General features: G+C 43.4%; 1 protein-coding gene across 4 annotated transcripts in view; it reads left to right on the forward strand.

The window, feature by feature from the left end:
• Positions 1–27,828, forward strand: part of KIF16B (kinesin family member 16B) — a 156,128-nt gene that overhangs the window by 111,901 nt on the left and 16,399 nt on the right. For 2 of the 4 annotated variants that reach the window (XM_084824040.1, XM_084824049.1), the window contains exon 25: positions 22,181–22,264. In XM_084824040.1, coding sequence (XP_084680166.1) covers positions 22,181–22,264 — 84 coding nt within the window. Of the gene's footprint in view, positions 1–5,360; positions 5,525–22,180; positions 22,265–27,828 lie in introns of those variants that run through there. The other 2 variants (XR_014786291.1, XM_084824060.1) reach the window with 2 other exon arrangements.

The raw sequence follows: 27,828 nt of genomic DNA on the forward strand, positions 1-27,828 counted from the left end.
ACCTAAATGTCTTGCTGATCCAAGTTCCACTCTCCATCCACTATACCACAGTGACTTTAGTTATAGCCTTTATGCCCCTTACGTTCTCTATACCGCTTTTATACAAACTACAAAGAATCGCAAACACTGGAAGTATTTGTTGTATGTATTACTAATTAATGTCTAGTTAATGTCGTGGGTCTCCATGGACCCAGGAAGTAATAACTTCACAGCAACCCTGTAAGGCAGTGAGCTTCATAACTGAGTATAGATTTGAACCTGAGTATCCCATAACCAAATCAAGCTCTCTTGCTACATCTCACAGGTTCTAAAATGTCTGATTAAGCTGAATATGTAACCAGCAACCGTGAAGCAAAAATGTATATAGAGAGTGTTACTTTCATGTGCCCCCACTTCAGTTCAGCCAAATTTGAGGTATATTACTCTGTAATCATGGAAAATCCCTATTCAGGCCTGAGCAATTGAGCCGTCATACTTCTGCTGCAACATCAATCCATGGTTGCTGGAAAGTATATTATCTATCCAGCAACCGAGGCTATATTGTATAACCCCTATGAAAATATACTTGCACTTCTTGCATTGTCAATTATTTTAAAATTAGCTTCTTTCAGAGTAAAAACATCATGTTAAATAATGGTCCTATTTTCACAGACTCTCATGTTTTTATTCCTCAAGTTAACAACCTCTGTTTCTCAGAACACTGTGTATGAGAAAAGTCTTCCTATCTGTGAACTGATGGAAATAGTCAGTACCGGCAGTAGCCGTGTGTGTGTGTCAGTGTGTGTGTGCGTGTGTGTGCGCATGCACACGCGCATATAATTTGCTTTGAATGTTACAAGAATTATTATATTCCAATGGATTTTTACCCCAAATACTTCAAAGTAACTTCATAGCTATCTTCCAGATGTGTTGAGATAGATTTTTTTTTCTTCTGTATCTAAGCAGTCAGATATTTTATTCATGATCACAGAATCATAGAATAGTAGGGTTGGAAGGGGCCTACAAGGCCATCGCATCCAACCCCCTGCTCAATGCAGGAATCCAAGTCAGAGCATCCCTGATAGATGGCTGTCCAGCCTCGTCTTGAATGCCTCCAGTGTGGGAGAGCCCACTACCTCCCTGGGTAATTGGTTCCATTGTCGTATTGCTCTAACAGTCAGGAAGTTTTTCCTGATGTTCAGCTGGAATCTGGCTTCCTGTAACTTGAGCCCATTATTCCATGTCTTGCACTCTGGGACAACGGAGAAGAGACGCTGGCCTTCCTATCTGTGACAACCTTTCAAGGACTTGAAGAGTGCTATCATATCTCCCCTCAGTCTTCTCTTCTCAAGGCTAAACATGCCCAGTTATTTCTCTTCATAGGGCTTTGTTTCCAGTCCCCTGATCATCTTTGTTGCCCTCCTCTGAACCCTCTCCAGTTTGTCTGCATCTTTCTTAAAATGTGGTGCCCAGAACTGGACACAGTATTCCAGATGAGGCCTAACCAGTGCTGAGTAGAGGGGCTAGTACTTCCCGGGATTTGGAAGCTGTGCTTCTATTAACACAGCCCAAAAGAGCATTTGCCTTTTTTGCAGCCTCATCACATTGTTGGCTCATATTCAGCTTGTGATCGACAACAATTCCAAGATCCTTCTCACTTGTAGTGTGGTTGAGCCACGTATCCCCCATCTTGTAACTGTGCATTTGGTTTCTTTTTCCTAGGTGCAGAACTTGGCATTTGTCCCTATTAAATGTCATTCTGTTGTTTTCTGCCCAGCGCTCCAGTCTATCCAGATCACTTTGAATTTTGTTTCTGTCTTCCAAAGTATTAGCTATCCTGCCCAATTTTATGTCATCTGCAAATTTGATCAGCATTCCCTGCACCTCCATTCGTCCAAGTCATTAATAAAGATGTTGAAGAGCACTGGGCCCAGGACTGAGCCCTGCAGTACCCTGCTCGTTAACTCTCCCCAGTTTGAGAAGATCCCAAGCACTCTTTGAGTCCGATTCTGTAGCCAACTGTGGATCCACCGGATCGTTGTTTCATCTAGCCCACTTTTAGCTAGTTTGCTCATCAGGATATCATGGTGCACTTTGTCGAAAGCTTTGCTGAAGTCAAGGTATATTATGTCTACAGCATTCCCACAGTTCATAAGGGAGGTGATTTGATCAAAACATGATACCACATTCGTCTGGCAGGATTTGTTCTTGACAAATCCATGTTGGCTTTGAGTAATCACGGCATTGTTTTCAAGGTGCTTCCAGATGGATTGCTTTATCATCTGCTCCAGAATTTTCCCAGGGATTGATGTCAGACTAACTGGTCTGTAGTTCCCAGGTTCCTCCTTTTTACCCTTTTTGAAGATAGGGACAACATTAGCCCTCCTCCAGTCATCTGGCACTTCCCCTGTCCTCCATGATTTCTCAAAGAGAATAGACAGCAGTTCTGAGAGATCTTCTGCCAGTTCCTTTATTACCCTAGGATGCAGTTCATCTGGCCCTGGAGATTTGAACTCATTCAAAGTAATTAGGTGTTCCTTGACCATATGCCTATCGATCTCAAACTGCAATCCTGCCCCTTCAGCCTGAACTGCACCTTTGCCAGGGGGGTCATAGACCCTCTTTTGGGAGTAGACTGAGCCAAAGTAGGAACTGAGCACCTCTGCCTTTTCCTTGTCATCTGTTATCATTTTGCCATCCTTATTTAATAGCTGAACCACCATTTTTTTCCTCTGTCTTTTACTATGCACGTATCTGAAGAAAGCCTTTTTGTTGCTTTTAGCATCCCTCGCTAACCTCAGCGCGTTCTCAGCTTTAACGCCATCCCTGCAATTCTGTGCTACCTGCCTAGGGATGGCGGAGAGTTCTGCCACGGACTCCAGTGAGGCCGGATTCTTCGGAATCCAGACCCCCGGAGTCCATGGCGAAACGGAACATTCCCCACCACCACCCCGCGAAACCTCCCCAGGACGGAACCTACCTTTTGTTGGCCTTCCGCAGATGTGAATGGCGGCCCCAGTCTGTGGCCACCATTTCCCTCACTCCGTTAGCCGTGATAAGCTACGTAAGTATTTACGTAGCCTATCACGGCAAAGAGCAGGGACGCAAATGGCGGGCGCTATGCCATTTGCGCCCCTGTGTTGCCATAATAGGCTACGTAAATATATACATAACCTATCATGGCAAAGAGCAGGGACGCAAATGGCGTAGCAGCTGCCATTTGCGTCCCTGCTGTTTGCCATGATAGGCTACATAAATATATACGTAACCTATCACGGCAACGCAGGGACAGAAATGGTGGCTGTGGCCCAGCAGTGGATTCGCAGCGGAGCTGTCCAGGGAGGATTCCAGGGGTGGGACGGATCGCCTCCCCCCACCGCGGATCCCCAGAACAGAGCCAAGTAAGTGATCCACCCACCCCTATATTTGCCTGTGCTCTTCCTTTGTTGCTTGGCCTTCTTTCCACTTCCTATATGTGTCCTTTTTTGTTTTCAGGTCATCTCTAAGCTTCTTATGAAGCCACATTGGCTTCTTCTGTTGTCTTCCACCTTTTCTTCTTGTTGGAATTGTTTGTAATTGTGCCTTGAGAATTTCCTTTTTTAAAAGCTCCCACCCATCTTGGACTCCTTTTCTCGTTAGAGTTGCTTGCCATGGGACCTTACTTATCATTGTTCTGCGTTTATTAAAATCAGCTTTCCTAAAATCCATGGTATGCATTTGACTACACTCGGCTTTTGCTTTCCTTAGAACCAAGAACTCAAGTATAACATGGTCGCCTTCCCCCAGAGTTCCTGTAACTGCTACTTTATCCACTAAGTCATCTCTGTTGGTTAAGATCAATGATAAACATTTGGCATTTGAGTGAATCGGAGAACTCCATATTTTTATGAGGCCTTTTTGTACACATCTAATTAATGTAGAACTACTCTGCAAACACAGTGAAGTGTTTTTATCCTACTGCTGATATACAACTTCATATGTCTTCAAGTGACAGCCTAGAGACGATGGTGTTAAGATCTACAAATGATATGCCAATAGATAAAATTTAGCAGATTAAAGGCAAAAACTCACACTTAACATGTAGCTACTGCCAAAAATGTGTCAAGTTCTCTCCCACTCCCATAACATAATAGTATTTGCCTTATGTCCTGAAATCATTACCATGTGTGTTCCCCCATCGGCAGCAGGTTTTGGTGTGAAATAGGTGGGGTAGCTCATCCCATCATTATACTATAGGGGAGAGGTCAGGGGAGATCTGCAGTGAAGCTGGGCATATCTTTAAGTGGAAAGGAACCCCACACTTGTTTTCATTCATGTTTGTAATAATGAACTTCCAATGTTCATATTTTCCTCAGCACTTGGAAACCAGGAGAAAATATGCTAAACGTGCAGAGACTTCCACACACCAGGATAGACTTAAGAATATAAGAGGGGTAATTGTTTGGTAGAATTCAGTGGATCAGTGAATCCTCTTTGTTCAGAATGTGTGTTATTTTCTTCACCAACTTTACGGTGAGATTGAATAAAACACATGAGAGTCAAAGGATGTAGGAAATCTGCACACACATTAGGGTCATTGCAGATATTATACCATTGTTAATACAAACCCTATGGCACTCTGAATGAACCCAGCTTTTGCAGCTGCTAGTATTATGTCTGCACTAGCACTCTGTCATGGGTCTCTAGACAGTCAGGATGCATGCATTTTAAAATAAATCCTAGGTAATTCATCCAGATTACTTTCTTCTCTAAACAAAGAGTAAATTTGAGACAGCATAGTATTAGAAATCAGTACTTTATGAAAACCCAATTGTTTTAGTTCTCAATGAAGAATAACTCTAAGTAGCCTTTGAAGGTTCAGATGCTTTTGAGTTAATAGTTTAAAAATCAGTCTGTCAAGCATATTTAAGTATGATGGAGCTGTGTTTTTATTTCATTGCCCTGTAACTGTGTGGAAGACCTTTCTGCTCCAATTTCCAAAGGAACAAGTATAAATTCATTCACCTAAGGGCAGAAATTGAGCATAGAAAATCACACAGTCCAAAGGTAAACATTTTCAGAAATTTCTAAGTATACAGACACAGGATTTAGATCATAGATGTTTGTAGCATTAAGTATAGTGTTTGCAGATAGTAAAGTGCAGAATATGTTTATAAAAAACACCCTTTAGCAATGTATTCATTTGCATAAAGATAGCAAATCAAATACGAACATTCTTAAAAAAAAATTAATACTTTTTTTAGATTATGAGTAGGTTCTCATCTGCAACTGTGGTGAGCAAATTTAAGCATTTAAATTTCTAAGCTGTTAGGCATATATAAGTAGCAAATTTAAATGAATGAAACAGGTAAATATAACACCTCTCTACCTCCTATGGATAGAACTATGCAGCCACCAAAAGTGATGTCATGACATTGCAAGAGATTGCTGTTGGTCAAGCTTGGAAATCATGGTAAGAGATATGTTATTCCCTTTGGTATGTTAGGCCTACGCTGCTATGAGTTTCATCACTGGATGATAATTAAGGAACTTTCATCACATCTGCAACATAATAATGTAACTGATGTAGTGTGCTCCAGTTGTTCCACCTCTATGCTCAGGTTGCACCTTCCAACTTTTTAAAAGTATAAAGAAAAACCTTTCTTCCTGTAGATGTACTAGTATTCTCTCAATGCTTGATTCAATAAATACCCACAAACTTAACATTGTCAGTTCTGAACATTATCAAGCAGAGGTGGTATCCATTAATGTACAACTTATACACAGGACAAGGCAGAATATTTGCTGCTGTATGGTAGGTAATCTTCAGTAAACCAAATTGTAACTCTTCTAGCTGAAGGAAGTATGACAAGTATGTTGTGCAACTTGGTATTTATTGAGGCGTCTGTATCTTGGGGTTCATCCACGGACAAAGACTCTTTCTGATGGTGGATATTACAGGTGCTATATAGCACACATTGATGGGAACTAAAATTTTAATTGTTAATAATGAAATATTCCTCTTTTAATGTGCCTGCGGTTAGTTTACAAGAATATCTCCTGGCCTTGACACTTTCCACACTCTGCTTTCAGAAATCAGGGCAAGGCACCCATGAAGTAGAAATGTGTGTTTGGATAAGATGAGGAGTTAGAATAGAACGGAATAGTGGAGATTGATACTTAAAGCACTTTAACTATTAAGGTGCACAGAGAAAGTCAAAACAGCAGGTAGAAACGGAAGTTACAGCATGTGACTTCTGTAGTAACCTGTGGAGATAGACAAAAGGATCCATCTAAAGAACTTTGGATGAATAGGAAGAACCCTAAGGGAAATTTTCAGTTATGGGCACCTTTTTAGTTCTATTGATCCTTTTGGCAATTATTTTCTGCTGTGACACCAATGCACACACAGCAAATTCATTTCTTAGCTGTATTTGGAATCTAGTCAGAATAGCAAATATTAGCACCTGTTTATAAAGTATCAGTAGGGCTGTACCTGGAATACTCTCTACTAATACTCAAAGTTGGAATATCTGCTAAAAAGAAGAACTAGAGGGTTGGATCCAGTGTTGTCATTCCACCAGCGGAACAGGGCTTCCCTGTGCTCAGCCCCCTGCAGCCCCCTCCTCTCGTACGCCTTCCAAATCTGCTCCAGGAGGTTGGGCCTGGTACAGGGGGAAATTAATCATGGCTTAAAGAGCAGGCTACAGAACTGCAGGCACTGCTTAAAATCAGGCACGATCAATTTTACCGACATAATTGGTTTCATTTTAATGTGAGCTGGCAACAGTCACCATGCTGAATCTGAGGCAAGGGTGAGAAGAGCAGGGGAGGGAGCATGAGATCCTGGTCTCTAAAAGCTGGTTTAACTTACCAAGTTTATTGCTGCCAGGCCATGGTGTGATTTTTAATTGATCAGTTGTGAACTATTATTCTATTATTAACCACACAATATGCACATGTGACCATTGGTTTTCCCTCAGTTTCTCTGGGTCAGATGGCTTCCGTCCATCTAGAAAGCACCTTTTAAAAATACATCTTTGTAAGCATTTACATCATGAATATAACCCAATTTTAATCATAGTCGTATGGCATGTAAATCCAGTTGACTTCAATAGGATTTAAGCAGCTTCGTTAAGTGTGAGATTAAAGCCGTAGTTGATTGGTTGCTTCAATTTCATGAATTAAAATTTACAACCATGAATAAAAAGATAACACATGTCCCCTTGATATTGCAAGCAATGACACTTGTGAAGAAAGAGCTTGTGTAAACAAATTGGGCAAATCTGTTCACATATATAAAAGGGGAGTCCCGATGTGCTAATATTTGATCCGAACCTTAACTGTGGGCTACCTGAATGGTTCTCCAACTTTGAGGTGCCCCTCTTTGGGAGCACAGCGCTCCTGTAGTGGTGGGGCTGGGGGGTTGCAAAGTTGTAGGGAAAGGATGGGATCCTGAGGCAAATGGAGCCTTCGTCCCAGTTCCTCACCGATCTATGTTAGATTTGTAGGGATGACAACTGCTTCTATACCATCATCCCAATTCTGTTTCCAAAGAATTGCTTGCTGCTTTGTTCGAATGATATTCTCCTGTGTGGTTTTCGGAGGAGTCAGAGACAACCGTTTCCATTCCTCTTCTAATGCCATTGTTGGATTAATTCTTCAATCCAAAGATCCTTATACTGAACAGCAAACAGCATGCACACAAGTGCATGAAAGACTCTGTACACTCACCAATAGATGGTTGGTGCTGAGTTAGACAACTCAAATACTCAGAGTAAGTTTAGTCAGGGACTGGAGCTCTAAAAGTTTAACAAGTACTGGGTTAAAACAGGATGTTCTAAAAGCTGTTCCACGAGCCCCATTGGGTGAAGAATTCAGGGTGGAAGTATAAGAAATAATGAGTTTCCACTTTCCTGTGTGGAGAAATGGAAATTGTTCTCTTTCACTTTTATGGGAAGGTACTGTGTAATAAATGTTGAGCCAGAAAAATGCTATTGTACTATCCTGGCACTTGCTTTTTTAATCAAGCGAGTTTTGTAAAAATTCCAGTTCAAACAGTTTTCTTTCTTGCCTTTCCTCCTGTGTGACTGTTCCTAATTTCTGATGGTGGAGTTCTTGTTATTGTTGTTCAGTCGTTAAGTCGTGTCCGACTCTTCGTGACCCCATGGACCATAGCACGCCAGGCCTTCCTGTCGTCCGCTCTCTCCTGGAGTGTGCTCAAGTCCATATTCATTGCATCAGTGATGCTATCTAGCCATCTTATCCTCTGCCGCCCCCTTCTCCTTTTGCCTTCAATCAGATTTCCTAGGGTTTTTTCCAGTGTATAGGAGCTCTAAAGAAGAGAAAGCCAAAACAAAAAACCCCAACCTCAATGCAGGAAAAGATCTCTTTGAGATCTTTTTGCTTATTAAATTTTTGGTTAATCAGCTGATCTGTACAAAGATAACATTTAAATGGTCTAGATATACTAAACATGAATAACATTTTAAAATACCTGGAATAATTCAAAATTACTTTTCTGTCTAGCTTGTCCTGAAGAGCTACTACTGTTGTCTCACAACAAATTAAACCTAAAGGAGGGATGCTTATTTGTTTGCAGGTATATTTCTATGTGATGGCTGTTATTTTAGGACTTGGGACCTGCTATTAATTCTGGGTAGTCAGAAACACATCCACCTCATCAACACCAAGAATTATTGCTATCCTTTGAGTTTTCATTATTAGCATTTCTCAGAGGCAAGGGTGGCTGAAATTTACAGCGGTGTTTGGTCTCACAAGATGAGAATGTTTCATAAATGCTGCCAGATGTTACTCAGCTGAGCTTCTGTACAGCTGGAAAATCATCTTTGGTGTGGACAATGCTTTTATGGAGATTTTTGTCTCAGAACACAGAGTAAGATACCCTATCAATTTCAAGGTTGCTAATGGAATGCAAAATTACTGTACTAATTAGAACTTAGTGATGCTGTATGTGGAATTGCTGTTGTTCTTGTTATTAATCTAGGGGAAAAGCCAGATAAAAAGCAAGGGAAAATGGCCTTAAAGGAACATTCTGTGAGCTTAGCCTTACAGTATCTTCCAGAATGTTATTATCATATAAAGCCCTAAGCAACTTGGGACCAGGATACCTTCCCTTATATACCCCCAGATGACATTTAAGATCTTCAGAAGAGGCCTTGCTAGTCATTCCAAAGCGAACAGAATGTCACCATGACAAACCTCGACGCAGCCTTCTCAGTAGTGGCACCCACCCTCTGGAAAACCCTCCCTTGTGCAGTTCAGGAGGTAGAAAATATAACATCTTTTAAGCACCTCCTGAAAACACACCTTTTCACACAGGCTTTCCCTGGGCTGTAACTGCTGCTGGGTTTTATTTTGGTTATGTGTAGTAATTTTAAACTTTTAAAAGTTTTATATGGTGTCTTGTCATGTCGTATTTTATGGTTTTAATTGTGAACTGCCCAGAGAGCCTCAACTATTGGGCAGTATAAAAACGTAATACATAAAAAATAAATTAATGTTCCTTCAAGGTCATTTTCTGGATCCCCAGCATGGGCCACAGTCTGTGGGGCGCCTAAAAAATAAAAGCCAAATCACCCATTCACTATTGAAATTCGGCAGCAAACCACTCCATAGCACTGCAGACCACCACAATGGCTAAATTTAGCTTGCTATGGGTGGAAAGCGGGGGGATCCAGATTGCGGCATGACAGAAGGGCAGTTTAACTCCCAAGCTGCTCTTCCCCCCAGAGGAGCTATTTGCTGCTGGTGTCCCAATCTACACCAGAGGGCCAGCTGTAAGCATGCTACATAAAAGTGTGTGTTTAATGTACTTTGTAGTTTGGCCCATTGTACAGCCAGGAAAGTTTTAAAAATACTTTTACATATCAAAGCATCGGAAGTACAGTAACATTCAAGGGGATCAGTTCACAAGTTAACATCCTATATTACGTACATGTCTGTTTCTGTCATTATCAGAAGAAAAATTAGTCATACATGGAAAAACTATATTTAGTTTTGGAGAGCAGTGGAACCAAACATGGGGACCTTGGCTTATGCTGGGAACTATAGGCTCTAGGACAGCAGTAGGCAACCTGGTTCCCTCCAGATGTTTTGGGCTACAGTTCCCATCAGCCCAAGCCAGCATGGCCAATTGTCAGAGATTATGGAAGTTGGAGTCCAAAACATCTGGAGGGTGCCAGGTTGCCTACCCTGGCTCTAGGCCATTCCTTACCCATTTTTGGCTCTTGCAGAAACTTGAACGCAGCTAATGTGCAATAGAGGGTGGGTCATGGGACACCTCACAACCCAATTCAACATATAAGCATATGTTGAATTAAAGTAAGTAGGACAGGAGCAATGAGCACATTTGCTAGGGGTATGGTTTGTACAGTAGCTTCACTTTTCCTTAGTTGACATCTGGATAGACCTTGTATGACCTATGGGAGTTCTTTGGTGTGTGTACACACACACACACAGACGGTTTAGTAGTCCTTTTTGTGTGTGTAAGCAGCCTAAAATCTAGTTAAGACTACATATTGTTTATAGCACTATAAATGGTTTGCATGAACTTCTAAATTGCAATGCACTCTTTATTAGCATTCTGCATATGAATGCTGCCACACTACTTATAATGAATCCAGTGGTAATTTATCATATTATGTTACCTATCATACCTGTACTACCAGTGTTTACTGCTATATCCAGCTAGGTCCAAAATTGCTTTTGGAAATGAAATATGCCCCCTAACCCAGATAAATGTTTTCTGCTGAATTTAATTTGTTTCTTTATTAGCATTGGACAGACTGATGTTAAAATAATGTAATAAACTCTGATGCATGAACACACACACACACACACACACACACACACACAAATGCCTATACGAAAGTGAGAAGGATTCCAGTCAATTTTTGCTGCAGAAGCTAGCCATGCTAATACATAGTCTACATAGTCTGTGAGGCAAATATTGCACATTATTAAGAGACAGAGAGCCCTTTTCAGAGACAGGCCTTGAGAAGCCACCTGCAGGCACGATGGTTTTGCTTCTTTTTCTGGGTGCACAGCTGCCTTATTTTCAGTCTAACTATTCTCTCAGGTCAATGAAAAGGGAGTAATATGAATGTTGTAGTTGCTAGGCAATTGTAGCCTTTTAGGCAACTAAAAGCGCACTTCACCCTCTTTGACATGAGAAAATCGACTGGACTGAGAATGAAGAAACAGTGAGATGCCCTAGTAGCGTTGAGGTCAGGACTGCCACACATTAATGGAAGTTGAAGAGGATTATAAATAACATCATTTTAATAATGCTGGTGTCCATTTATTCGTGCTTCTGCCCACTCCCTGTTTTTAGAATATTACATGTTGAACAAATCATTCTGCATAGAGCTCAGAAGGAAGTTAGGAAATAATTAGGGGAAAAACAGCCAAGACAACGCAGGCTACTTCTGACTGAGATTGGCAACCTTAGTATCACTTCAGCTGCAGGTAAGAACTCACTTGATTGAATGCTTCTTTGTTACAAAAACAGCAACCCCATGCACATACAGAAGTAAGATATCAAGGAGAAAGTTAAGCTAGGACTCTTTTCCCTGACCTCTAGTTTTATATGTGCAGGATTTTTTATTATACGGAAGAAAATACAATCATCTGAGCACCCACCTGTAGTCTGAAGAGGTAGAGCCCAGGCACAGCCTGCCCACCTCGGTGAGATATAGGCCATAATCTAGAGCAGTGTTCCCCAAGCTGGTGCCCTCCTGATGTTTTGGACAACAACTATCAGCCCCTAATCAGCAATGCCAGTTGTCAGGGATGATAGGTGTTGTAGTCCAAAACATCTGGAAGGCATCAGCTTGGGGAAGGCTGATCTAGAGGACTTTGTTATTTTGCATGTTAATAGTTACCCTACTTGAAAACTAGGTGTGCAAGTTAGTGATTGATTTAGAGAAAAATAGATGTAGCTTTAACATAATGGAATGGTTCATAAATGTAAGATGGTTTCAATGCAAAAGGACCATCCTATGCTTGATCAAAACAGAGCAAACCATCTCTGTCCCCAAGCACCACCCTAAACCCTGAACACTTACTATAAGAATGACCATGTGGAGGTACGCACTGACCATCCTTGAACTTAGTCTACCACATCTGTGTCTATTATGGAGACATGCCCAGTCTTGAGCACATTGTCATAACCTCTAGATGCATCACTGAAAAGCACTGTGACCATAACCACCTTTGTTCATCAAACAGAGCCAAGGACAGCATAATTTATTTGAGGGGAGGGAGGAATCACTTGTTTGATTTAATTTCATGTTTCAGAAATACGAATCGGCCTACAGGACAATGTGTATTTTGTTTCCCCTATATAAAGTTTGAAAGAGGTCTTTGCCTTAATTGGCATTTTAAATTAAATGCTTGTTTATATTACTACTACTACTACTACTCCTTCTCTCTGTGCATCACACATATGGGCTCTGTGCCTGCGTGGAGCCTCGTTCGGGAACATTCTCTATCTGAGGAAAACATTTTTGGCTGGAACCCTCCCCCACCATCAATTGCACATATCCCCGCAGGTTCTCGCCCGTTTCCTCAGTTCTCTTTCAACCGCCTTACTGTAAGGATGTCTCATTAGCACTTTTCTTTTTTCGGCTTTTCGCTAAGGTCATTAGGAGCTTTTTTCTCTCTCCCTTCTTTCATGTTTGGCTTCTTTCTGTTAACAACAACAAAAGTAGATTAGAGTTAGTGTTGTATTTTTCACGATCTTTGATCGCTGCTTGGGGATGCATGGCCGTTAAGGGCCCTTTTCGTAAGTGCATCCAGTGTGGCAGTAAACTGCCCCCCACTGACGGGCATTCTCTTTGTTTGTTTTGCCTGGGGGAATCTCATGTGGTGGAGACCTGCCAACACTGTATGAATCTTACTAAACAAACTAAGTGTCATTGATCAGACCGCTTAAAAGCGATTTTGTCAAAGAAAGCCTTGGAGGCTGTTGATTCAGTGCACTCAAAGCCTTCTGCCTCTCAGCCCCAGGCAATGGCAGAGAAAGTTCAATCCCTGGCTGTGGAGCGGGCCAAGTCTACAACTGTAACCACAGGTCAAACTGATCCACCCACCCCAGGCAGGTCTTTGACAATGTCTACAGCAAAAAAAGCTGTCTAAGAAGGCTAAGACACCAAGGGCATCTAAATCAGTGTCTGAGACCCCTAAGAAGAAGAAAAACAAAGACCACAACGCGCGTCTCCTTCTCAGTCTGCTGTTCAGCGTCACACTTTGATCCCTCTGCCTCCGCCACTTTTGGACTGTCCAATACAGAGAGCTCCATTGATTTCGCTGTTGGTACTGAGAGTACCTTCGGTATCATTGCCTGAGTTGCTACACACCGCATCAACATCAGAAGGCGAAATCAGAGAAGCGTTGCCACCGATAGCTCCTCACGGTTCACTGCCTCAAATACACCTGTCTCCTCCGGTACTGAGGGGGTGCTTGTATAGGATACCTCACCAGATTCCTTTCATTCTGAAAGATCAGGCATACCCTACTGTGACCGCTATGAGAGGAATGTTGGCTACAGATCCCGTTCACCAATATGCGATTAGGACAGATATGGTGAATGGTCATTTCTGCCCAAGATGCACTATCAGTACAATGATTGGCATTATCACCGTGATGTTTTCCATGACTAGACAAGGTATTTAGAAGCAACATCTGCTCGGTACTGTCTGGCACCTTCAGCAACGGTTTCAAGGCCACCTTGAACGGATCCCTTTTTGCCTCCTCCACCAGTCCCAGTGCGCTCAACCTCCTTGAGGGAACACACACAGCCTGCAATAAGACCGTCGGATCACTAGTTTCTGAAACCTTGGGATCGGTTCTGCTGCATCCTCTCCCACCTCCATGTGGCCCAACACCTGAGGAGTAGGAGAAAAATAATGATCAAGGGGCAGCTTCGTCCCCGCAGTCCATTGAGGACTATCTTTCAGACTCAACGTCTGTATCCTCAGTACTGCCCTCAGTCTCTTCCCCATACAGTGCGGTACGGGTACATGAAGAAGCCGTGCCTTCCAAAGATCTTTACCATTTCACCGAACAAATACTAAGGATGGCACAGTCGTTAGGAATTGAGACCCAACAACTGGCTGAGAAGTTACAAGACCCGGGTTTTGATCTAGTGTACGTGGAAGCTTCGGCTCCAGTTTCCATTCCTTTTCTTCTTACGCTGCTTCATACCATTAAGGAATCCTGGAAGGCCCCATCTTCAATGGCTCCCATGTCAAAACGTTTAGAATCTCTCTGCAAGGTGGGAGAGAAGGGTGCAGAGTTTTTGTTCACACATCTGCACCCAAATTCTGTTATAGTAGAATCATCACAAGTCAAATCCCAGAAGATACACACCTCACCAGCTGATAAGGAGGGTCGCAGTTTGGATTTACTGGGCAGGAGAATTTATTCCTTGTGTGTACTTGGCCTCCACGTGGCTAACTACTAGGCCATGATGTCAAGATACCAACTTTTCTTGTGGGAAAAGATTGGATCTTTGTGTGATTATCTCCCAGAGGACCAGAGAGAACTTGCCCATCTTTTCCAAACTGAAGCGGTAAAGTTATCTCGGCGACAGATTAATGGTAATCATCACCAGGCTAGGGATGTACGAAAGTGACTTACCTTTCGCGGATTATGTTGATGGGGGGGGGGAGGTGTTCCGTCCCTCCCCCCGGAATCCTGGACGGGGGGGGAGGCGATCCATTCCTCCCCCCCGGAATCCTCGATGGCCGGCTGTGCTCCGCGGCAGCTCCGCAGAGCAGCTGGCCAGGCCCCGCCCCGCCCAGAGTCGTCCGCAGCCGGATTTCCGGCCGCAGAGGGCTCTGGGGAAACAACAACAACCGCGTACGCAAATGGTGGCGGCTACGGCCGCCGCCATTTGCGCTCTTTATTTTTGGCCATCTGAATCTACGTAAATATTTACGTAGACTATGACAGCGAAAATAAAGGGGAACGCAAATAGCGTAGCGGGCGCTATTTGCGTCCCTTTTTGATTCACTGTTTTAGCCTACGTAAATCTTTACGTAGGCTAAAACGGTGACTCAAAAAGGGACGCAAATAGCGCCCGCTACGCTATTTGCGTTCCCCTTTATTTTCACTGTCATAGTCTACGTAAATATTTACGTAGACTAAGACGGCCAAAAATAAGGAACGCAAATGGCGGCGGCCGTAGCCGCCACCATTTGCGTACGCGGGGTTGTTTTTTTTTTAACCCACCCAGCCATGATAGGCTACGTAAAGATTTACGTAGCCTATCACATCATGTTTTTTTTTTTAAACCCAGCCATGATAGGCTACGTAAATCTTTATTACTTAAATCTTTATTAAGATTTACTATGTAAATCTTTACGTAGCCTATCACGTCTTTTTTTTTTTTTTTAAACAAGACTGGAAATGGCGGCAGCGGCAGCCGGTCGGAAGACCAGCCGCTGCAGCCGCCACAGCCGCCGCCGCCCGGAAGATCCACCCCAGGTAAGTCTCGTCCTGGGGGGGATCCGCGGGGGGGGTTGGCAGGCCGTTCCGCCACGGCGTTCGGGGGGCCGAATGCACTGGCATTCGGCCTCACCGAGATCTGTGGCGGAATTCTCTGACATCCCTACACCAGGCTGACTGTGAACCAAAGGTGATGGTGGGAGTGGTAGCCCTACACCAGGCTGACTGTGAACCAGAGGTGATGGTGGGAGTGGTAGCCCTATGCAGACACGCCTGGCTCAGGTCTGCCGACTTGACACCAGAGGCTCAGTCATGTATAGAGGATCTCCCATTTGATGGAGAAGGCCTCTTTAATTCCAAAACTGATGAGGTGATGGATGCCATTCAGAAAGCGAAGAATACCACTAAGAAAATGGGAATTTCGCAGCAGTACCACCAACAATCATACAGACAGAGGAGATGGTTTAGACAACAACAGTTCCAGCAACCGCGCCAATACCAGGATAATGACCATCAAATTCTATCAACAGCAGCCTCGGAGGAAACAACATCCTGCCAATCATTTCCATCAATCTTGCTCCAAGGGGGATGATTCCTCTAAATGACACCTTTGACTTAGCCCGGTGTCAGATTCACGTTGATGCTACACTTCCCATTTTCGGTTCCCTCCTATGCCGTTTTCTACCAAATTGGATGGCCATAACATCAGATCAATGGGTCCTTGACATCATTCAATTGGGATAGCGCTTGGAGTTCGAAATCCTCCGTCCGCTCATTACCATCCACATTACACCACTTTTGGACGTTCTTACATTGGAGACAACTACGCTTTTAGCGAAGGAAGCAATCAAGAGATGGAGGACTTTGTCCTGTTCTGGATCTCAGGGGCCTCGATGTCTTCATCAGGACAAGAAAATATTGAATGACTACTTTAGCGACTGTTATCCCTCTTCTTCCTCACAGTATACGGTTTGCCTTGGTGGACCTCAAAGATGCCTATTTCCACGTTGCCATCAGGGAATATTATCAGAGGTACCCTCGCTTTGTGATGGGAGATCAAATGTTCCAGTTCACAATTCTCCCTTTCAGTTTGGAAACTGCACTACGTGTCTTCACCAAATGCATGGCAGTGGTGTGTGCATACATTCGAACTCGAGGCATCGAGATCTTCCCGCACTTAGACGACTGGTTAGTAGTGGCGCTGTCCAAACATCTTCTTACTCAAGCAGTTCTACTCATCATGAACCTATTGAATTCATTGGGACTAATAATAAATGAAGAAAAATCCAGATTGGAACCCACTCAGGTGATCCCCTTCATCGGTGCAGTACTAAATGCAATGACTGTGAGGGCTTACTTACCTAAGGACAGATGCTGGACGTTTGCTCACAAGATCTCTCGTTGCCACAGGACAACAGCTTTCCAAATCCAGAGACTTCTGGGTCTGATGGCATATACGGTTTATGTCGTAGCTTGGGTGAGACTCCCCATGCAGTGCCTGCAAAACTGGTTTCTGAAATCTTTCTATCCCAAGGACAATGCCCAGAGAGTGTAGCTAGTAGGACCAGACGATGTAGTGAGCAGTTTGATTTGGTGGACGCAACCAAGCAATCTTACAGTGGGTATGCCATTCACATCAATGCCACCATCTCGAATCTTGGTGACTGATACATCTCGGCTAGGATGGGGAGCCCATTACAGGCCTCTTCAGATTCAAGGTCTTTGGCAGAGGCACAACAGGGCACTGCATATCTACACACTAGAACTCTTGGCAGTGCGAAAAGCACTCCAAGCTTTCGAAACTCACCTTTCTCACAGCCATGCCCATGTTCTTGTTGTTCAGCCGTTAAGTCATATCCGACTCTTCATGACCACATGGACCATAGCACGCCAGGCTTTCCTGTCCTCCACTCTCTCCCGGAGTGTGCTCAAGTTCATATTCATCGCATCGGTGATGCTATCTAGCCATCTCATCCTCTGCCGTCCCCTTCTCCTTTTGCCTTCAATCTTTCCCAGCATCAGGGTCTTTTCCAGAGAGGGTGTTTTCCCTCATCTCTTTTAGCCTTGTGATACGTTCCATGGGGTTTTCTTGGCAAGAATACTGGAGTGGGTTGCCATTTCCTTCTCCAGTGGACCACATTTTGTCAGAACTCTCCACCATGACCTATCCGTCTTGGGTGGCCCTGCACGGCATAGCTTATGGCTTCACTGAGTTACACAAGCCCCTTTCCCACAACAAGGCAGTGATCCATGAAGGGGGCAGTGATCCATGAAGGGGCATGCCCAGGTACTAACAGACAATACCATGGTGCTGTGGTATCTGAACAAGCAACTCATTCCCCAACGCTAGTGGACATGACTGTCGAACTTCTCAATTGGGCAATCGAAAGGGGAATTACACTCACAGCCCTTCACATACCAAGGAAGGACAACAACCTGGCAGACTCGCTAAGCAGGACCTGTCAGATGTCTCATGAGTGGCAGCTGTCTTGTCCCATCCTCAGCTCTCTCTTCAAAAAATGAGGGAAGCCACAGACAGATCTCTTCGCTACCAGTCAGAACACAGTTTGCAACCATTTTTGCTCCAGAGGAGGTCTGGGCAAGGAGTCATTAGGGGATGCCCTTCAGGTTCTTTTGTCAGAAGGCCTCTTCTACATCCCCCCCCCCATTTCCTCTAATTTCCAAGGTGCTGCAAATGATTCGGAAGGACAACACAGACTGTATCCTAATAACGCTGTGGTGGCCAAGGCAACCATGGTTTGCTCCTATGCTCAATCTGATGAACATGGAATATTTACAGCTGCCATCAATACCGACACTGCTGACCAAGCATCAAGGTCGCATTTGTCATCCAGATCTCGATACCCTACGTCTCACAGCATGGAGACTTCGGTAAAGTTAGCCTGCCTGCCTGTGGAGGTTGAAATGGTGTTGGACGCGGCCCTCAAACTGTCTATATGACAGGCATATAATAGTAAGTGGAACAGTTTCTCTGCCTTTGCATCTTCTCGAGGCTTTCCCTACTCGGTGTCACTACCGGCTGTACTTACCTTTCTCCACACTCTCTTCTGAAGAGGACTTAAACTCGCTTCAGTTAGAGTCTACTGAGCTGCTATTTCAACATTCCATACTCCGACTGATGGGTTTATAATATTTACATATCCAACAACACGGCAGTTTCTGCAAGGTCTGAAAAATTTAGCTCCTCCAACTTGGGTTTTCATTCCGGAATGGAGTTTATCCATTGTTTTGAAGATCCTGTCTTTGAAACTGTTTGAACCATTGGCTAAGGTCAATCTTCAGCTTCTGTCTTGGAAGGTGGCGTTCCTAATAGCCACAACTACTGCATGAAGGGCAAGTGAGCTATGTGGCCTTTGGATAGACAAGCCATACCTCATTTTCCAAAAAGACAAAGTGGTGTTAAGAACCGACCCATCCTTCTTACCTGAGGTTGTCTGATTTTCATGTGAATCAGGATATTGTCCCTCCCACGTGTTTTCCCAGTACCGCCCTCTCAGTTGGACTCCTAAAGTATGGAGTGAAACAACACTCCATACTTTAGATGTACGTCAAGCACTGGTCTTCTACAAGCCTAGGACAGAACCTTTTCGTAAATCTCAAAAGACTATTTGTCTGTTATGGAGGAACTAAGAGGGGATTGCAGGTTTCCTTTCAGAGATTTGCTTCTTGAATCATGCATACTATAAAGGTAGCCTATGAACGTGCGGGATTGGGGCTCGGCAGTCCCAGAAAGGCTCTTTCCACTAGAAGCGTGTCCACCTCCACCAAGTTCAGTAGGGGAGTGTCAATACTAGACTTGTGTAGAGCTGTGACATGGCTGAAGCCACCAACTTTCATCTCATACTATAGGCTGGATGCTCGGGTGAGGGAGGATTGCAGTTTGGCCGTGCAGTCCTGTCATCAATCCTCCAATAGCACATGACAACATTCCTGCCCAGCTTCAGTAAGTCAGCTTGTTAATCGCCCATGTGTGTGATGCGCAGAGACAACAAAGAAGAAATTTATTTATTTATATTAAATTTATTAATCGCCCATCTGGTTGGTCACCCAGCCACTCCGAGCGATGTACAACAATAAAAACAGTTCAAAACAATAAAATTCAACATTAAAAACATCACATTTCTAAAATTACCCTAACCCACCCCAAATGCAGGTTGCTTACCTGCAACTGCAGTTCTTCGAGTGGTCATCTGTGCATTCACACAACCCACCCACCATCCCTGCGTTGGTGTCGATGTCACTATTTTGGTTGATGTCAGAGTGAGATAGTTCCTCCGGTAAGGCTATTAGTCTCAAGGAGCTGAGGGAACGGGCGGGAACTTGCTGGGTTATGCACAGTGGATGTTGTGGGAGGGTTCCCACCAAAAATGTTTTCCTCAGCTAGAGAATGTTCCCAAATGAGGCTCTGCGCAGGCGCAGAGCCCATGTGTGTGAATGCACAGATGACCACTTGAAGAACTACAGTTACAAGTAAGCAACCCGCATTATTTATATTATTATTATTATTATTTGACCTGTTTTAGAGCCACTTGTTGCAAAACTAGCATTTCTACCATTCACCAAGTTTTGCTTTTCTTATCGTGCCTCTTGATAGCTCTATAGAAACATAGGCAAAGGCTATTTTATCCTCAAATAAGTTACTGGAGAAATTTCCCAAGGCAAGGAAGATGAGAAAGTTGTCAGAGTTCCAAATATATAGTGCTACTGCCAACTTAACAGCTTTTTTGTCCACTTTTTTTACTCTAGGAGTTTCAGGACTTCTGTAAAAGATCTGAAGATGAGGCTTGAGTTACATTGTTTAAGTTTCAAAAACATAAAACTAGGGCGTATTTTTTTTTCTTTCATTATTAGCTGAAAAGTAAGTGAAACAGTCTACAAAATGAGACCACTTCTGGTTTTTCTCATATCAGGCATAGAGAACTAGGACAAAGGATCAAAAGTCTGGTACACTCCTTGAAAAATTGAAGCAATCTCAGCCTGTGAATTTAAAGAGACTTAAATTACATTTAACATGACATTATTTTAATATTTTTCTCTATGGAAAATAATGCACAAATATCCAATGATGAAAGATTAAAAATTGCTCATGATCTGCTTCTCTTAAAGTTTTTCAAAACTGTATTGTGGGCACTAAAACATAGGCTTTGCCCTAAATTGAAAATGAAGAATCCTGCTCTCCTTTTGTGATAATCAGCTGGTGCTGGTTGCCTGGGTGCTTTTTACCAACTGTGTAGGCTCTGCTCCTTAGACAGAGAAGATCTTGCTATACTGATCCATACAATGTACTTTATGTAGGTTTCTCATCAAGATGACCTGGAACTTCCAGCTAGTCCAAAATCTGCCTGCCTACCTACCTCTATGAATACTGGAAATCATGAACATATTGAGCCTATATTGCATCACCTGCACTGGCTGCCAGTGTTCTCCCATATCCAGTTCAAGGTGTTGGCTTTAACCTTTAAAGCCCTTTATAGCCTGAAATCCATACATCCTAGGAACTGCCTGTTACTATATTAGCTCCCACGATAATTACATTTCTCAAATCATACCTTGCTTCATCTTCCATCAGTTCAGGAGATGTCATTTGCTAGAAGCAGAGCTTGGTGTAAATAATTGTATAGCTGTCTTCAGAAAAGGCTAGAAAGTACACCCATTTCAGTTGTGGTTGGCTAGGTTTTATAAGTTTTGTTGAGCAAAGTTGAAGTTAAGAAAAAATGCTTTTTGGTTTTGGTAGTATTTTTTTCTGTTGGCTTAAAATGTAAGACGTAAATATTGTTTTGTTTGCTTGGAATCTGCTCTGGATCTATGGAGAGGTGGTGTATAAATCTTTTATATAAATTAATTTAAAAAATCATTTCCAAGAAGAGAAGAAAGATTAGAGCTTAAGCACATTACAGCAGTAACATTTTAAGAATGTGCTAGTATACTCATTGACTTGGGAATAAGCTCCATGGGACAGAGCTCCATTGATTTCTGAGTACAAATGCATAGAATTGCACTAGAGATTTTACAAAGGGTCAGGTCAGGCCTCAGAAATGATGGAATAAGCAGATTGTGATTACTTCTTTGCTGTTAGTTGGTATATCTTCTTTACAAGATTCTGTGATACTATGGCTAACATAGGCTTAGTATCCTACCCACCAAGGTTATATTAATATGAACGGAAGAGACTTAATGCAGTTGTCATTAAGGGCGCAATCCTGTGCACATTTAGAAGAAAAAAAGTCCTACAATTCCCAGCATGCCCCAGCCAGCATGGCTGACTGGAGGGATATTGGGAGTTGTAGGACTTTTCTCTGTCTGAACATGGATAGGATTGCATGCTAATGGTGTAAGAGTAGTTTATGCGTGTTCTGCTGAGAAAATAGTAACTTTTGACTTCTGTCTTTGAAATGTATGTACTCCAGCTGGTCATTATAAGAACATTGTAGCTAAGAACGAATGCTTGAGATTTCTCCCATGCATGTGAAGATTTCTCTTCACACACCCACCATCTCCCTTCCCATCCCTTTCTGTTTGTATCATGACTTTTAGATTGTAAGTATGAAAGCAGGACTGTCTTATTTTTGATCTTTGTAAACTGCTTTGGGAGCCTTTTTGAGCTGAAGAGTGGGGTGGAAATCCTTCAAATAAACAATAATAAATAAATATTAATTTCTCTCTGTATCTGTTTCATAGCTTTTAAGAAACAGTTGTCAACTAATTCATTTTCTGGTGTCTCTTGCAGCTGGCTATGTTAGAATTTCCTCCCAAGAAGCTCTTTGGAAACAAGGATGAACGAGTCATTGCAGAGCGGCGGAATCACTTAGAGGTAATAGAATTTTTTACAACAGCTTTACGCAGATATTTTTACACAGTTCTGTCTGCTTGACCAATAGGAATTATTTCCACGTGATAGAAATTAAATAACCTATTGGTAAACGCTGCTGCTTCATTTAACACAGGAGATGGCAGCAGTAGATCATAAAGTAATGAGGCATATACATAATATTATTCTGGTCTTGTGAGGCAGCATGTTTGGAGTTCATAGGAAGTATGTTCATTACAGGGCTAAAAGGTTAGATGTGAGATGAGCATTTAGAACAGAGATATGAGCATATTCAGTGGCCAGCTGACTGGGAGTAGGGAATGAAAAACCAGGAGGGAAGAGGAATGGAATGGAGTATCCTAACAAGGAGCACCCCACACTGCAACATTTTATTGCAGTTCTCGTTGGTTAACTTCCTTTATTTGGGGTGTTTTATTGGTGCAGTGTATGTATGAAGAGGCCAGCAATTTTCACATGTCATTTGGTTTTATGTAAACATATGAAGCTGCCTTATAAAGACAGACTACTGGTCCATCTAACCTAGTATTGTGTACTCTGACTGGCAGTGGATTTCCAAGATCTCAGCTGGGTGCTCTGATTTCTGAAATTCTTCTAGCTGGAGATGCCAGGGATTTAATTTACAACCTTCTGCCTTCATAACATGTACCCTTCCAGTGAAATAAGCTTTGCCTTGTGAAGGTCTTGTCAACATCTCTCCTGGTGGGACTTGAACTATCTATCCCATTGCCATATTTTTCTCCAGTCAGCTACCAAGTAGCTACATTTCACTGGGCTTTCTTTGTGCCATATATTGGTGCACCTTCTTTTTCAGTGAGCTGGTTTCAGTGCCATCTGGTTAATGTGGCAAAGAAGCGAGAGAAGTCATCTTCACAAAAAAGGATATTTTTTTTCTTGTGTTCCATATAGCAAAGAAAGTCACTTATTTTGACCTTGAGAGGAACTCTTTGATTTGATCACACATTCATAAGTGAATATAAGAAGCTAAAAAGGATGAGACTGTCAGATTCATAGTAGTCAAGGCTGCACCAGATGTTTTAATATTTCAGTTATTGGGTTAAAAGTAGCACTTTTGGGAAGCTGCAGAAATATCTCTAGATAAATAAAGCCTTAATTGTTGTGATGCTCACCTTTTTAAACCTGTTTTCTGCCATTGTTTTTCCTATCCGCTTCTTCTTCTACAACATTCTGGTACCTGGATGAGTCACATGGATAATCTAACCTGATTGGGGATTGAACTAGATGCCATCATGACACTATGTAGCCAAATATGTTTTGGCTATAGTTAGCTTCTCATATTTGGCTCCACATATAGAATGAATGGCACTGTGCCAGCTGGCTCTGCCCCTGATATCCACTCTTGGGGGCCAGAGGTGAGAGTTGAGTTTTTACAACCATAACAGAGCATATGTAGAGAGCTTTGAATATAATCAGGAACCCCCATTCTCAGCTTTGGCCCATTATGCTGAGATTGGGGTGGGTCTAGCTAATGCACAGAAGTGAGAGGACAGAGCAAGCTGGTGTGTTCCCACTCCCTTTCCATGTTCTGTGTGTGGATCCAAACAAGAGAGGAGGGCTAATACGACAATGCTACTGAGGGCGAGTAAGGTCAATAGTTCCTAATTAGATGAACCCTTTCGAAGCAGTTATCCCTAATGTTTATTTGATTTGTACCCTGCCTTTCTACCAAGAAAAATAGCACTCAAGGCAGCTTACCATCATAAATAAAACTTGATTAAAACAACCATAAAACAACACATTAAAACACAATAAAAACACAGCAATAACATAATAAAAACAGCATCCATCCCAACAGATCCATTTACATCTTTGCCTGCTGGCGGAAGGACAGCAGAGAGGGAGCCAACCTAGCATCCCTTGGGAGGGAGTTCCATAGCCTGGGAGCAGCCACCAAGAAGGCCGTCTCTCACATCACCACCCAGCGTGCCTCTGAAGGTAGCGGTATCGAAAGAAGGGCCTCACCCAAAGATCTTAAAAACTGGGCAGCCTCATATGGCTGAAGGCATGGTGGGGGGGCATGAGTGCTTGTGGACATGTACACATACCTTGTATTACCTATGACAGTGGATTCTCTAGCACAGTATCCTTTTATATGTTTATTCAAAGCGTTCTTACCCCTCTCTTCAGTTAAAAGGCTCCCAGAGAGGCTTACAAAAATCAATAATTGGACAGTCCCTGCCCTCAGGCTTACAATCTAAAAAGACACAAGATGCAAGGAAAGGGAATGGAAGAAGCGTGATGATGATCATTGCTTCAGTTGCCCAGATGGATAGGAATATATATATTCTGGAACCAGTTGTACTCAGGTTTGCATCACATCTATTATCTTTCTGGACCAACCTGTTCTTTGCTGGCATGTTCCTCTTTTCTTTCTTCTCTTCTGCAGTTTCTCTTCTCCTTTTGAGTTCAAACTTAATGTGCTTCTTCTCCTGTTCCCTCAGTGCAAGATGTTTCCTCAGCAATCTTTCTCATGGTGGCATTTGGGAGAGGGAGGGACTACCACTAGACGGTGACAGCTCATCAAATTGTGTCTGATGCCCTCAGATGCCCTTTCTGGTGGCAGTTATATCAGAGCTGAGGGTCTATATCTTGTCCCAACCAGGTTGGGGGCAGGGAAATATCTCAGTAGTTCAGTGTTCTTCTGCCCTAGTTACTGCCACTGTCTTTGATGCATGGGTACTTTGTGGGCATTGTCTGCAAGTGTTAATGTGACAGTCGAGTTGCCAGGTATGCTGTGGGAGAGGCCGTTAGTTAGCTTTTGTCACAAATAGTATTCTTGTAATTTTGCTGCTGGGAGAACATACTATCATGACTGCATCAACTGATGTTAACTTCTTGCATTATAGTGTTGACCTGAATTCATAAACCAGTGCTGTAAAACCTATAAGCTATATTATTCCACTCTGGGCCTTGTGTTTCTTGAGAGGGACCGGGCAGCATCAGAAACTGAACATTTCAGTGAAAAATCAACTGTTCCAAAGAACTATATATAAAAATAAATGTGTGCTCTCTGGCATGGTATGTGGTTTTGGGTGGTTTATAGTTTTACTTGCATTTCTGTAGTTCCATGCCAAAAAGGTGAACCACAGACTTCAGTTTAATAAAGACAACTATAAGGAAGTCACACAAACTTGTATATGTCGCAATCTTAACAGATATTCTTGGAAGACTGAAAATGATTGACAGAGCTAATAAAAGGAACTCCATCCCATGTGGGATAATAGATTTATTTATACTAATAAGGTCTATAGAAATACTTTTGGACATTTTGGATAGAAAATGGTAGAAGAATGGCAAATCAGAAGCATAACAAATTTCCACCAGTATGTTCTGTCAGCCTTGAAATTAGCCATTTCTCTGGTTCCTTGGTTACTCTGGTGAGCAACAAAAAAATGTCTTTGGGCAATATGACAATCTCACAGCAGAATGCTGAAACTACTGTATCTGTACTCTGTCCATCCATCCGTCCGTCGATTTTAAAACATTTGTATCCTGCTTTATATCATTAAGATCTCAGGGCGGTGTGCAAATAAAATCAACATAAACAGTATAAAACAATCAGTAATTTAAACAGCTAAAACATATTAAACAATGTTTTAATACCAATTAAAATCTAAAACAATAAAACAGTTAAAAGAGTGTGCAACTTTAGAGAATGCATTAAGCCCTCAAAGGCTTTGGTAAAAAGCCAAGTTTTAACTTGGCACTAAAATGAAACCAACGTACATGCCAATCAAGCCTCCAAGGGGAGGGCATTCCACAACTGGGGTGCCATAGCATAGAAGGACTTCTCCCATGTCCCACCATGATGTATGTTTCGCACTGGTGGGTCGCAGAGGAGGGCCCCTCCAACAGATCTCTGTCCTCGGGTAGGCATATCTAGGGAGAGGCACTCCCTCAAAAATCGAGGTCCCAAACCACTTGGGGCTTTAAATGTGAGCACCAGAACCTTGAATTCTGACCAGAAGCATACTGGCAGCCAGTGCAATTCCTTTAAAAGTGGTGTTATATGATCTTTAGGGATGGCGGAGAATTTCTCCCCGAAACTTCGGGGGGCTGAGCGCCAACGTGTTTGGCCCCCCGAACAAGTTTCGGGGAGAAATTCTCCGCACCCCCCCGCCCCCCGCACCCCCCCCCCCGGGACGGGACTTACCTTTGCCGAATGTCCCGGCGGCGGGTCCGGCCAGCGGTTCGGCGGGTGTTCGTGCGGGGCGGGAGCGGCAGCCGGTCTTTGGACCGGCTGCCGCCGCCGCCATTGCAATCAAAGAAAAAAAAAACGCCCCCGTGATAGGCTACGTGACGATTAACGTAGCCTATCACGGCTAGATTTGCAAAGTCAGCCGTGATAGGCTACGTAAATCGTCACGTAGCCTATCACGGGTGACTTTAAAAAAAAAGCGCGTATGGATAATGGCGGCCCCCATAGGGAGCCGCCATTCCCGTTCCTTATTTGGTCGCCGTAGTCTACGTAAAGATTTACGTAGACTACAGCGACCAAATAAGGAACGCGAATGGCGGCTCCCTATGGGGGCCACCATTAGCGTACGTGCTTTTTTTTTTTTTTAAAGTCACCTGTGATAGGCTACGTGACGATTAACATAGCCTATCACGGCTGACTTTGCAGATCTAGCCATGATAGGCTACGTTAATCGTCACGTAGCCTATCACGGGGGCGTTTTGTTTTTGTTTTTTAACTTTGGAGTTCGCGGCCGGGCGAGGCGGGAAGCCTCCCCCCCGGCCTGAATTTCGGCCGGGCGAGGCGGGAAGCCTCCCCCCCCGGCCTGAATTTCGGCTGGGCGAGGCGGGAAGCCTCCCCCCCCCGGCCTGAACTTCGCGGGGGGAGCAGCGAAGCGCCTCCCCCCCCACCGCGAACAAGCTTCGATGACAGGTAAGTGACTTTCGTCCACACCTAATGATCTTTACCAGATATTCTGGTCAACAGTCTAGGTGCTGCATTTTGCACTAGCTACAACTTTGGAGTCGTCTTCAAGGGCAGGCCCACGTAAAGTGCATTACAGTAGTCTAATCGGGAAGTTACCAGCGCATGTACTACTGTGGCTAGGTTATCTCTGTCTGGGAAAGGCCATAGCTGGCAGATCAGTCGAAGCTGGCCCCAAGTACTCTGGGCCACAGAGTCCACCTGGGGCTCCAGTGACAGGAATGGATCTAAGAGTACTCCCAAGCTACGCACCTGCTCCTTCAGGGGGACCGCAACCTCATCCAGGACAGGCCGCTTACTCGATTCCCAGACTCAGGAACCACCAATCCACAGAGCTTACATCTTGTCAGGATTTAGCTTCAGTTTATTGGCCCTCATCCAGCCCATTATAGGCTCCAGGCACTGGTCCAGCACCTTCACCGCCTCAGCTGACTCCGACAACAAGGAGAAATAGAGGTGAGCATCATCAGGGTACTGGTGACACCCCACCCCAAAACTTCTAATGACCTCACCCAACGGCTTCATATAGATGTTGAACAGCATGGGGGATAGAATAGAACCCTGTGGCACCCCACAGCTTAATAGCCAT

This window comes from Heloderma suspectum, chromosome 1, assembly GCF_057233095.1.
Source record: "Heloderma suspectum isolate Gila_16-S chromosome 1, 16-S_ref, whole genome shotgun sequence".
NCBI lineage: Eukaryota > Metazoa > Chordata > Lepidosauria > Squamata > Helodermatidae > Heloderma > Heloderma suspectum.